The 12,104-nt window shown below is 29.4% G+C and overlaps 3 protein-coding genes across 6 annotated transcripts in view; 1 reads left to right on the plus strand and 2 right to left on the minus strand.

The window, feature by feature from the left end:
- Positions 1 to 185: 185 nt before the first annotated feature.
- On the minus strand, positions 186 to 4,507 carry LOC107066538 (Golgi to ER traffic protein 4 homolog). 2 transcript variants are annotated; one of them, XM_015321256.2, is made up of 7 exons: positions 4,218 to 4,507; positions 4,054 to 4,132; positions 3,448 to 3,682; positions 3,228 to 3,366; positions 3,000 to 3,140; positions 2,664 to 2,916; positions 186 to 2,596 (listed from the first exon to the last, which is right to left on the minus strand). In XM_015321256.2, the coding sequence occupies exons 1-6, from the start codon at positions 4,349 to 4,351 to the stop codon at positions 2,670 to 2,672; spliced, it is 975 nt and encodes a 324-aa protein (XP_015176742.1). In that variant the 5' UTR covers positions 4,352 to 4,507; the 3' UTR covers positions 186 to 2,596; positions 2,664 to 2,669. The 2 variants fall into 2 exon arrangements, with proteins under 2 accessions (XP_015176742.1, XP_015176733.1); XM_015321247.2 differs by having other exon boundaries at positions 186 to 2,916.
- Positions 4,508 to 5,139: 632 nt separating this feature from the next.
- Positions 5,140 to 11,402, plus strand: LOC107066525 (uncharacterized). Of its 2 annotated transcripts, none has more exons than XM_089176951.1 (7): positions 5,140 to 5,339; positions 6,080 to 6,281; positions 6,382 to 6,760; positions 6,834 to 7,224; positions 7,315 to 7,437; positions 7,684 to 7,816; positions 7,967 to 11,402. In XM_089176951.1, exons 2-7 carry the CDS (start codon positions 6,082 to 6,084, stop codon positions 8,013 to 8,015), a joined length of 1,275 nt encoding a protein of 424 aa, XP_089033077.1. In that variant the 5' UTR covers positions 5,140 to 5,339; positions 6,080 to 6,081; the 3' UTR covers positions 8,016 to 11,402. The 2 variants fall into 2 exon arrangements, with proteins under 2 accessions (XP_089033077.1, XP_015176695.1); XM_015321209.2 differs by having other exon boundaries at positions 5,141 to 5,339; positions 6,039 to 6,281.
- The window catches only part of LOC107066533 (protein-L-histidine N-pros-methyltransferase), a 34,877-nt gene continuing 30,263 nt past the window's right edge, over positions 7,491 to 12,104 (minus strand). The window contains exons 4-6 of one of the 2 annotated variants that reach the window (XR_016178103.1): positions 11,653 to 12,043; positions 11,412 to 11,562; positions 7,491 to 7,756 (exon numbers count right to left, since the gene is read on the minus strand). Coding sequence is in view for 1 of the 2 variants with exons in the window: in XM_015321233.2 (XP_015176719.1) it covers positions 11,581 to 12,043 (463 nt within the window). In the remaining variant the exon portion in view is untranslated. Of the gene's footprint in view, positions 7,757 to 11,411; positions 12,044 to 12,104 lie in introns of those variants that run through there. The other variant, XM_015321233.2, reaches the window with a different exon arrangement.

The raw sequence follows: 12,104 nt of genomic DNA on the forward strand, positions 1-12,104 counted from the left end.
AAAAAGTTATAAATATTTACATATAAATAGATGAGAAACGTAGTCAAACGCGCATGCGAAACAACTACCAATGCTAAAGTTTAGCACCATCGAGGGTTCAAATTTTCATCCCTCCTACTATACACATACACATTTACGATTCTATATGATTTTTTTAAAAAGGTATTTAAATAAGAAAGTAATAATTAAAAGTTAGTATTTATTTCTAATGTTTTGGGTCATATAGATTGCATTACATATTGCAGTCTAATATATTTTACTGATTTACTATATAACACGTATGTGATCATTTATGTTATCATTTTTTGCACACAATAATATCTGAGGATTTTAACACTCAAGATTATACTGTTTTTATTGTTACATGAATTAATAAAGAAAAACAAAAAATAAATAATAATAATAAAGTTTTCTTTCGAGATATTCATTTGCAAGGTTTCTTCTTTTTTTTTTATCTATAGTTCTCTGACAATTCCTACTATAAATTGTACATATCAATAATTATCTAATTTTTATTTTCATATATATATATAAATAGTATATATAATAAGTATATCTATATATATATATAGATAAATAGTATATATAATAAGTAGATATTATATTTTTTTAATAGATAAAATATTCATACGTATATATAAATTTTCGTTACCATGCTAAAATGATTTCATTTGTTATTTAATCAATTATTTATTTGTTTATTTATTTATGGTATGAAGCCTATAACCGATACATTTATAATAAAGCTCACACTCAATTTATACACCTAACATCTGAAGTTGAAATTTTGTTCTTTTTCAGAGCATGATATGAATGACTTCTTTGCGGATATTATTCTATAACAATCAAACGTATTTAATCAAATTACAATAGTAGTTGGAAAATAAAGTAGGAATATACAGGAACTATATATATATATATATATAGTCAAAGTCATTTTTTTATGCCCAGTGTTTCTTTTCTTTTTTTGTGTCTTTTCTTTATAAAACTTTGCCATTATTATTACTATTATTATTATTCTTATTAATTAATATTAATATATTTAATGTTTGAATTATAATTTCTTAGAATAATAATTAGAAATGATTTTGAGTTAATTTTTAGCGAATCTTAAACATAATTGTTTATATTTGTACATTATTTCTTTTTGCCAGTTATGTGATCATTATGTAAAGAGAGTATTCTAATGTTAAACTCATGAATTTATATATATTTGATATTTCTGGATGTAATATTTACTATTGTTTAAACGAAATCACATAAATAGTGATAAATATTTATAATATAAACATAAATGTTTTATGCTTATAATGTTGCTTTCTTTTTAATCATTATTATATCTGTCAATATTTGAAATATTGCAAAAATATTTTCTATATAAAGATTTTCTATATACCTACTACAATTATATTAACAAATTTGTCTTGTTTTATATTTTTTATTAAAGAAAAAGAAAAAATGAAAAAAAACCTTCTAATAATATATTCACTTACGAAATAAAATAATCGAATGTATGTTAATTTGATTTTAGTCATTACACCCACAAATTCACGAGAAATAAATTCATTGATTTTGTGATAACAGAATGTTTTATATATATGTGTATATATATATATACACAATATTTATAGAATATAACATATACGAATATGTTTTTTATTACAAATCTAAGATTTTTAATTAAGCATTGTTTGTTTGTTTGTTTTATTTTTATATTATTTTTTTTCGCCCATTTTTTTTCAATTCACATGCCAATGTTATAATTATTTTTAGTATTATCATTTCACTGTTTACGATTAACTTCATTTATTTATTCCTTTTTTTTAAATCTTCATTAACTTCTTTTTCTTCATATATTTTTTAAACTTACGATGAAATATATTATATAAGATTACTTATAATTGTAAAAGTTCCATTTGTGTTGTATTGTGGTAGATAATGGCAGATTAAAATAGATAAGTATATTGCTTGCTACTACAAATTACAATTTACACTCAATATTTATAATATCAGCGAATGCGTTAAGAACCCTTATGTCGGAAGTTACAATGTTAAGATTACGTCAGGTTTTTATTTGTCTTGCAATTGTAGCTTATATAAAATAAATCTTTGATCTAACAATTACGCGCAAATACATGATTTTATATAATGATTATATTATGTATGATAAATAGGACATTTTATTGTTAATGACATATTCATATGACCAAACTTTTATGTTTGTTATTATTTTATAGCCTGCATATTTGCTGAATTCATTACAGCCAATGCAAAATGATTTCCTTCTCTTTATTTATTTTTTAATTAGGGATATGAATAAATTTCATAATTCACATATTTATTAAGTGTTCTCTAAAACTCCTTAAAAACTGGAATATTAGTAAATAAAACAAATAATATTTGTTGTCGTTGCTATTCTGAATTCAGTATATACATGCAGCAATATTGTTAAAAACCTTTTTTCGATAATCTTCCCCCACATACTTTCACACCTAAGGCTTCTGCATCTATGTTTCCTGAAACCTATACTGCACCACTTCTTTTAAAGTTTTACGATTGCAGGTATACGATGGAGAGATACAGGAGCTGAAAATATCTGGGACGAAGGCATAAAAAAGATTCAGTATTTACTACTTTGATCACACTGCACAGTGTTGTCTAACCTTTAATCAGTCAAGTTCTTGTGTCGCATGCGACGTCGATGCTATATTTCGCTGTTCATCATCAGAATCATCTTCTAAACCATTAAAAAATGATTGCAGAATTGATCCAAATAATCCAATATTACGAGGACGTGGTGGTGGTACATTGAAGAACAATTGGCCTATTTTATCTAAATATTGTCGATAACAAGGATCTCTATTCAAAGATATTTGATATTGATCGCAAAGAACTGTAAAGACTCCTAGTTTACCGCTGAAAAGTCAATTTTAATAATTATAATGTAAAAATAAATAAATAATATTATATGTTTTTAATTTATACATGAATATACTAACCTATCGATTGTTTTTAATAAAAAGAATAGAAAGTTCAATAAAGGAAGAAGATATGGTGGACCGCTATTTATTTTTGGGTGTCGAGAAGTATATGAATTGAATACTTCCTGTGCAGTTTTTTTATTTTGTAAACAAAGATATCTGTAAGATACAAAATCAATCAAATTAATATCATATAATAATGTTAAAAACAAAAAGAAGAAGAAGAACAATGTTGAAAATACGTACTGCAAAACTGCTTGGGCTATAAAAAGATCTATCTCATTTGAATATCCACGTTGTTCGTGTAATTCTACTAACATTGCAGCGCATCCAGAACCATCTTTACTATGTATGAAATGTTGCCTAGCCATTATATAATTTTTTTCTAAACCATAAAGAAAATGTAGTCAATATATTAATTAAGACGATACCTTTATAATCTATTTTCTTTTATTTCATCTTTTACCTTTCCAAAATACTTGTGCTATTCTTTGATGTAATTCAGGATCTCCAGTTTTATAATCTGTCCCTTTAATACTCCATCGAAGAGCCGATTGTATAAATGTTTCTCTTTCGGGAGAAAACGGGCTCATTAAACTAAACAAATGCGTTATCTTTTCAAAATATTCTGATGATGGTTCTGACTCTGATTGTATTAAAACATTAACAAGTAAGATTCCTAAGTCGGCTCCACTAGCATGCTGTAAAAATATAGTTATAATGTATGACATCCTTCAAAGAACAATTATTCTAATCATTGTCTGATTCATTGATGATCGATAAAAAGTTGGAACGTTCTCTCATTGTGAAATGTTCTAGAATTAATATTTTTTCATAGATATTGAGAATAAGCAATTATTTTGATAAAGAATAAATAGATAACAAATAACTTTAAAATATTATTTAGTATTTTCATGATGTTTATGTCAATGCAGTTTAAATAGATGCTATTATTAGAAATGTCGACTTTTAAAGACTGGTACGAGTCTAATATGTTAATTTTATTGAAAAAAAAAAACATTTGAAATATGTTTGTTTATTGTAATAACAATACTTTACATCATTAACGTACCTGCTCGTGCTGTAATAAAAGCAAAGATCCATTGTACAATAATTCCAATAATTCCGCATATTTTTTCTGTCCGAGATATCTAGACAAAAAGGTTAGGTGATCATGGTGATTGTACAAAAATTGATGTTTTTAACACTACACTTTAATGATTCTAACCAACTCACCTGAAATATAAAGTTCTATACATTTGATGAGCTTCATAATAATTTTCTGAATTAATAGATGCTTCTAATTTAGCTAAAACTCGCTGAACACCGTGATTATACCGCGAGGCCATGTTTATGCTTGATAGGGACATTTTTGTTTATCAATTGGTACCGACGAGATTATATTACGATTGGTACCATTGTTTTTCGATTAATGAATGCGGTCAACGAATTACAATGCAGATTAAAGTTCAAATCTCACGAGAAAATATTTCTATTATTATTTATTAAATTATTCAACATTTTTATTTCTCATGAATCGCGTTTGATAGACGAAGTAACTAAAAAAATACGTATCTAAAATACTTGGTTTAATTATAATTAACAAAAAGAGAATAAATAATTAATGAACATATTAAAACATATACTGGTATGATTCGCATATTTTTCAATAGTCATTTTCCTATTTAAAATAAACGATAGGAATCATAATGATTGTTAATAACATGAAATAGCCAAAATTCATTTATATATATTAATTTATGTTAAAGACCGTAATACAAAGTAACGTGTATTTTAATATTAAGCGGCTAGGAAAAGAAAAAAAGAAAAGTAGTAGTAGGTGAAGTTACGGTGAAGGAAGAAGGGGTTAGACGTTGCGCACTGTTTCCAAAAGTCGTCATAGGTAGCGCATATAAATTGTCATATATAGTATCGGTTACAAAAGATAAAGTAATATTGATAAATGCGCAAAGCGTTGTCGCGTCACCTGTCTCGAGGAACGATTCGCGCTGGTCGGCGCGCAACAATGAGTCCGTTTTTAGAGCTGAGCGGCGAATGGGTAAGAGAAAGTGAGAGGGAAATAGAGAGGGAGTGGGAGTAGGGAAGGATGGTAGTGGCAGAAGAGTGGGAGTAAGTTGTGTGAAGGAGCGATGCATCTGGAGTGCACTCTCGCGGCAAACCGGCGAAACTATACTCGCGGAAATAATTATCGCGATTTATGTTATTTGCAAATACGAACGGGGATTAATTAATTGCGTTAACATGCCGAGTAGAAAGGATTAGGTGGCGAACGGGCGTCGTAGCCGTTGCCAGCTTCCCGTCTACGGTGAAAGGAGTTCCCTGGCTGCCCAGTGCGGGGTGAGTTTTGAGAAAACTTTCGTTCCCCTCCCGCTACTCTCCAAAGGGGGGCGGTGGCCCGTAGAAATGTTTTTTTATCGTTTCGTTTCCTTCACACCCTGGCCACGCTCGCTCTTGCGATAACAATGGCCGAATATGTAAGACTAGCCAAGGTTTACGTTATCATTGACTAGTTTTTTAGTCGATATGGATAACTAAAACATGTAGTATACCTTGTTAATGCAATACTATAGCCCGATATTGTTGCACGAATCTTCAACTCTGATGCGCCCTGTTGCACGTGCGGCTTACTTTGAAGAGTACACTCTTCACTATGAGCCACCTACTTTCTTCTTCATTTTATTTTCTTTATTAACAATATTCAATTATTTTCCTCTAATTTTAATACAGTTATATAATTTTTATGTGATATTTATGTTCAGAGAAATATATACATTTTGATTACTTTAAACACTCTATAATTTTCTTTTTTTATTTGTCTCTGTATGTATGTATGTATGTGTGCATTTTCTTTTTGTTATTTTAGTTTACTTTTATGTATATATATATATATATATATATATATATATATATATATATGCATATCAGAAAATTAAAGAGTGAAATGGAGTAATGCTTCCTTCTTATGGTTTATTTGAATGCAAAGATAATATTCAATGATTATATGACTTATGTATGTCGACCTTATCTTACATATAGAATGGACTTGGCAGAAACTATGAAAAATATTGTTGCCAAAGGTATGCAAACAGAGATGGGTCCACCGGGTGGAGGTTCAGGGTATCCTGGTAACCCAAGTAGCGCAGGATATGTAACGGAGAAAACATACATGTTAATTCAAGCGTATTTGCAAAATAAAAGTTGGAATCCCAGCATTGAATTGTTACAATGCTTTGCTGAATTCAAGGATGGATCTATAATACCAAATGCTGCGTATTTACAGTAAGAATAATTTTTGTTAGATATTTTAATATATTTTCTATCAATTTTTATATTTTGTCCATCAAACCGTTCTTTAATATTATTTTTAATGTATACACAGAATGATGGCATCCAGAATAGCGGTTGATTCACAAGGAAGATTGGTATTGAGAGAAAATGGAAAAATAATATTACCTTATGAACATTTTGCCAACGCGGTGATGATGAAGCACATGACTGGGCCACAGGGTATACATTTGGGACTGGAAGGAACAGTTAGAGCTGTTATGGAATCTTATACGATTGGACGAGAATATTTTGGAATGGAGAAGGAATTTATCATCGAGATTGTACAAAATTGTCCAAATCCAGCTTGTCGATACAAGAATCAGTTTGAGATGCAGAAGATGGGTCATATGGCACCTACATATATTCAAGAAAATGAAGCTACAACATCCCTGTTACGTACTGGCTTTCCGCATAATGCAGATTTTCAACCAGTAAATACAAAATCATGATCATCAATTTATATACATGTGTGTGTACCATATGTATTTTATTATTATATTGTAGGCTTTGGGTGGTGGTAATCCTAATACACACTTACCAATGGGAACTGGAGCGGACATGTCAGAAATGAGAGGTGGTGGTAATCAAATGAATATACAACGTCCACCTAGCCGTCCATCTTTAAATATTCCACATCGGCCTGTGTCTCAAGAAAAAAAAGTACCAACCAATAAACAGCATTATGAATCGCTAATACCTAATATTCCTATATCGGATCACAAATTGACAGATTTCTTACGAACAAATTTGGATAATTTGGACAATCTTAGTGGATTTGGGTTAGGTAATCTTCAAAGTTTAAGCAATGCAAATAAAGATTTATTAGCTTTACACAACGGTGCTTGGCCGTTAGAAAATGATAAGGGTTCACGTTCGAGTTCTTCTAACTTGGAAGGTAAATTGGAAATAATTAAGAAATATTTTGGTATATATTAAAATAAATTGTTTTTTTTTTACTTACTAACTGTTACGAATTTTCATTTAGTTGGACAAGAAAAGATTATTAGAGCTTATGCAGAAGTTATAAAAAACACGGCCAGGATGAAGACTTGCATACGTCCTGCAATGTGCAAGCCATATGGGAAACAATCTGAAGCATTACAAAAAAGTAATAATTTAACATTAAAACGATTTTTTTTTACTTTCATACATGTATATATATATATATTATTTATTATTTATTTTATATTTTATATTTCTTAACACAAATAATTCTGTATTATAGTAGATTTTTAGACATAGATTGATTTTTTTTTCTGATTTTTGTTTACATATATTTTTTCTGCTTTTTTTTCCTTTTTTCATTGTGATGTTTATCGTTACATTGATTAATTGATATTATTAATCCGTGTAGCTTTGATTGATACGATACAGCTTGTACAATCTCTGAGGAGTATTATACCACCACCTATTATACCAATCGTGAGCTGGAAAAATGAAGATAAACATCGGTTAGATCATACCAGTACTCCTTATCTTCCCGCATTGTAAGTATATAATATAATTTTAATATACAGGGTGTTCTGATTGTTTGTTTCACCAGTTATGTAACATCCAGTATACAATTTTAATATAAAAAATATTACATGATAATATTAGAAAAAAATAATTATTAATATTTATTTTTTGTATTATAGAAAAGCTGGTGGATTAGAAGAATTATGCGAACAGCGCAAGTTAGACTAGATGATCTAGTTTCTAGCTTAAAAATAGTATAAGACCAATGTTTCGTCTTTGCGCTCTATGGTGTTCTAGTCAGAAAGTGTATATGAGAGGGTTGTTTAGTTTATTCTAAACAAAAACCCAAGTGGGATTGATGAAAAAATGTTGTTGGCATTTAGGACTTCAAATACTAAGAGACAAAACGAGTCATGCGTGGACTGTGATATACGTGGGTAGCAAAGAAAATTTATATGTAGTAAAAACTGATAAAAAAAAACCACTCACGGCGTTAAATTAGAAATTCAGGTTAGCCATTATCTTGTTATTATTATTATTATTATTATTATTATTATAATTATTATTCTTTAATATTATTGTAATTATTATCATTATTTGATTGATTTTTTGTGGACGAAAGAAATTTACCTATGGAGCTTATATTTAAATACATAATATATTATTTATATAAATTGAATCACAGTTATGTTCTATTGTCTATTTATAGTTGATGTTATTGTAGATTATTTTAATAACTCGCCAATTGTGTTCGAATGATTACCTGATTAAAGGTATATATTACGGTTTTTCTAAAAGGAAGAAAAGAAAAAAGAAAAAAAATTATTTATTAGATATATGTACGGATTTATAATTAATCATCGGTGCAATGAGAATAGGCATTAAAGGATGATAAAATGCAAGATTTTCGAATTTGTATCGATTCGACAAGGATTATTATTAAACGAAAGCATTGGAAGCTTTAAAAAAAGCACAAAGAAGGAATTGTGATTTCATAAATACTCACATTGTATTATTTTAGATTTTGTACGTTTGTTATGAACTTAGTAAATGAAAGAATTTATTATTTATGTTATATAAAAAATAATAAGAGATAGATAGAGAAAGAAAGAAAGAAAGAAAGAAAGAAAGAAAGAAAGAAAGAAAGAAAGAAAGAAAGAAAGAAAGAAAGAAAGAAAGAAAGAAAGAAAGAAAGAAAGAAAGAGAGAGAGAGAGAGAGAGAGAGAGAGAGAGTGTGTGTGTGTGAGAAAGAGAGTAAGATCTGGTCGACAGAGTTAAACGTTCATGAATTATTACTAACAATAAAAAAATAACGCACTTTTGTATTCTCAATAATAAGGTGCATTTGTTTTAATATTTATTTGTAAAGTTATTAAAAAAACGAAGAACATATATTGTTGTTATTTCTAGTTTTATTAATTATAAATGTGTATGTATGTATCCAAATGCATATGTAAAGGAAAGTTAGCTAATAACGCAATATTTTAAGCTCCATAGGTAAAAAATGTGGCACGCGAATTGCAACATTTTGACTTGATTATAAAAAAAGAAAAAAAGAAAGAAAAAGTAAACTCTAATTAAATAAATAACTTTTTCAATAGATATTTATTGAACGATAAATTAATTTCGTTATATTATTACGATCACATCGAAAAAACAAAAATAAAAGGAATTAATAAATTATAACTGTTTAAAAAAAAAAAAAATTGTGATTGGCATCGACGTTTAAATCATTTTCTTAGAAATCGTATATTGTATATTGATTAGGAACTTTTTTACCTTAGTCGATTGAAATACCACAATGTAATTTATACAAAAGAAAAAGAAAATAATTAACTCCTTTCAATGAATATTTTTCATTAAATTTTGTTACTGATGAAAAGAAAAAAGGCGGAGAGAGAGAAGAAGGAAGGGAGAGAGAGAGAGAGAGAGAGAGAGAGAGAGAGAAAGAGAGAGAAAGAAAGAGAAAGTAAAATAGTTTAAAATTTGATCCTTTTAAGCAAAAATAACAACACATTTCTACGAATGGTGAAATGTTTCCTTCTTTCTAATTAATATTAAATATAAATGTGTATAAGTCACACAGATATACCGCGTATGCACGATTATGAATGTGAAAAAAGTGTAAATGAGATTTTCGCGTGTGTAAAAATCTTTCTTTGTTTTTAAGTGTGACTGTGGTCGATATGAACGCGTTAAATCTTTGGCTATAAAATAGCAAAATTTTATATGGATACAAGTATCTAATTACCTAACAAACTCTCTCTATCGAAATACTAACGTTTTTTCTAATTACTACACCAATTTCATACAAATGTGTCTTCTGCAAGTAGCAGCTAGCGAATAATACAGATGTGCCGATGATGATGATAACGATGATGATGATGATGATGACGATGATTAAACGTTTTTACGTTTATTATGAATACTTTCGATATGTCAAGCTGCTAGATTTACGAATATTAAACGTTGATATACACACACATATACATACAACGACGGTTGCAACCGTCATATATATGTAGGCTAGTTTTATACGAGGATACGTGTATGGATGGTTACTGAATTTATTTGTAAAATCAATTTAAATCATTCACACGACGATTTTTACGATATAACTTGTTTAATGTATTTCATATTTTTATTTAAAGATGAAGAACAAGAAGAAGATAGAAGAACACAAATGGGACTTTATATTTCATTTAATGATGTGATTTAATCATTGGTGTATCCTCGTGTGAAACCGGCCTATTTAAATACACGTATCTTCCTACGTGTATCCATCTCATGCGCATATTCTCGTTTGAAACCGGCCTTACACCAACCATGTATTTCCGATTAAATAGATGGACTCATTTCTTTCTCGTAGTAGTTATTATGAAAGAAGAAAAAAAAAACGAAAACAAAAAAAATATACAAAAAAAAATCCAACAAAAGAAAAGGAACAAAAAAAAGGCCCGCAAACGTTGGCCGTTTGTCTTGCTGTCGAAGTAAATCGACGTTAATTAAGCATATCCATGACTAACAAATAAGTCTTTGCAACTATAATATACCAAATTGAGAGGAGGAAAAAAAGAAAAGAAGGGGAGAGAGAGGAAGGGAGCAATATCCGTAAGAGGGAGGTATATCTGAGAACTTCGTGAATATTGAGAACTTTTGAAAGGACTTTGTAAATCAATGTGGGTTCGATGAAAACAAATTTTTCAGATATACCTCTCTAAAAAAATAAAAAAAAAAATAAAAATAATAAAAAAACAAAAAAAAAACCAAAAAAAGAACAAAAAATAAAAACGCGCGTTTATTGTTCTCTCACGCGTGTGATTTTATCGATACCGTAATAATTCGCATACACGTTTACCGCCGCATTATTCTCTAACTTTGTGACAGTAAGAAGATGATTGTAAAATCGCGCACCGTTATTGTTGTTCTATTAAATTCCGGTTTAATTCAAATCCGGATGAAATAACACGATCAACGATATCGTGCACCGAAAAACGCTATTTGCCTGTGTCTGCACACTAAGCTCTCTTGTTGTCGCTTTATCAGTATTTGCTCCTCTGTACTCTCGCATTATTCTATTCCATGACTGCGATTATTAAAGTTTTTACAAGTGTGTGTACTTGCCTTTTTAAAACGTTGTCCCAAGTAATCCATAGAATATTGAATTTCCTTGTATCATTCAATTGGTTGTTTGGTTTGATCATATAGTTAGGCCAATCCTGGTTCCATTATGAGTATCATTAACGTTATCTTCATATTCGTTATAAACATTGTCCTAAAAGTTCTTCTTCGATCAGTGTTGTAACCGAGATGACGATAATATTGTACTATCAGAAGAACTAGTCGCAGGATTTGTTTTACTAACTGGTACTACTTCCAGAACGAAGAGGACATCATCGAGAAAGTAATAGGACTGGCCCAGGTCGCCCTCGCAGAGATATGGTAGTTTACTCCAAGCCAAACATCTTAGGCCCAATGGTGTAAAGACTCGATCGACTAAACCAGCTATTTGACCTTCCAAGCCAATTCCTTTAACTGGCAGATACTCAGATGGTTTGTGATCACCTCTATCACCAACTTCAACGTATGGACTAAATGGTAAAACCAATGCTACCACTAGTCGACCTCCTGTTTTCAAGGATTTTCGAAATTGTCTTAGCAAACTGTTAGGACGATCGCAACGATCGAGCAAATTCAAACAAAGTATTACGTCGAATTGACCAGCTTCCTCGTACCATTTGTCGACGTCCAATACTCTGCGTGGAAAAGATTTTTCTTTTTATCCTTTTAATCTTTAATCGTAAAACAAGAAGACAA

Source organism: Polistes dominula, unplaced genomic scaffold (genome assembly GCF_049000335.1).
Source record: "Polistes dominula isolate Pdom_NZ unplaced genomic scaffold, Pdom_raw_medaka contig_12, whole genome shotgun sequence".
In the NCBI taxonomy this organism is placed as follows: Eukaryota; Metazoa; Arthropoda; class Insecta; order Hymenoptera; family Vespidae; genus Polistes; species Polistes dominula.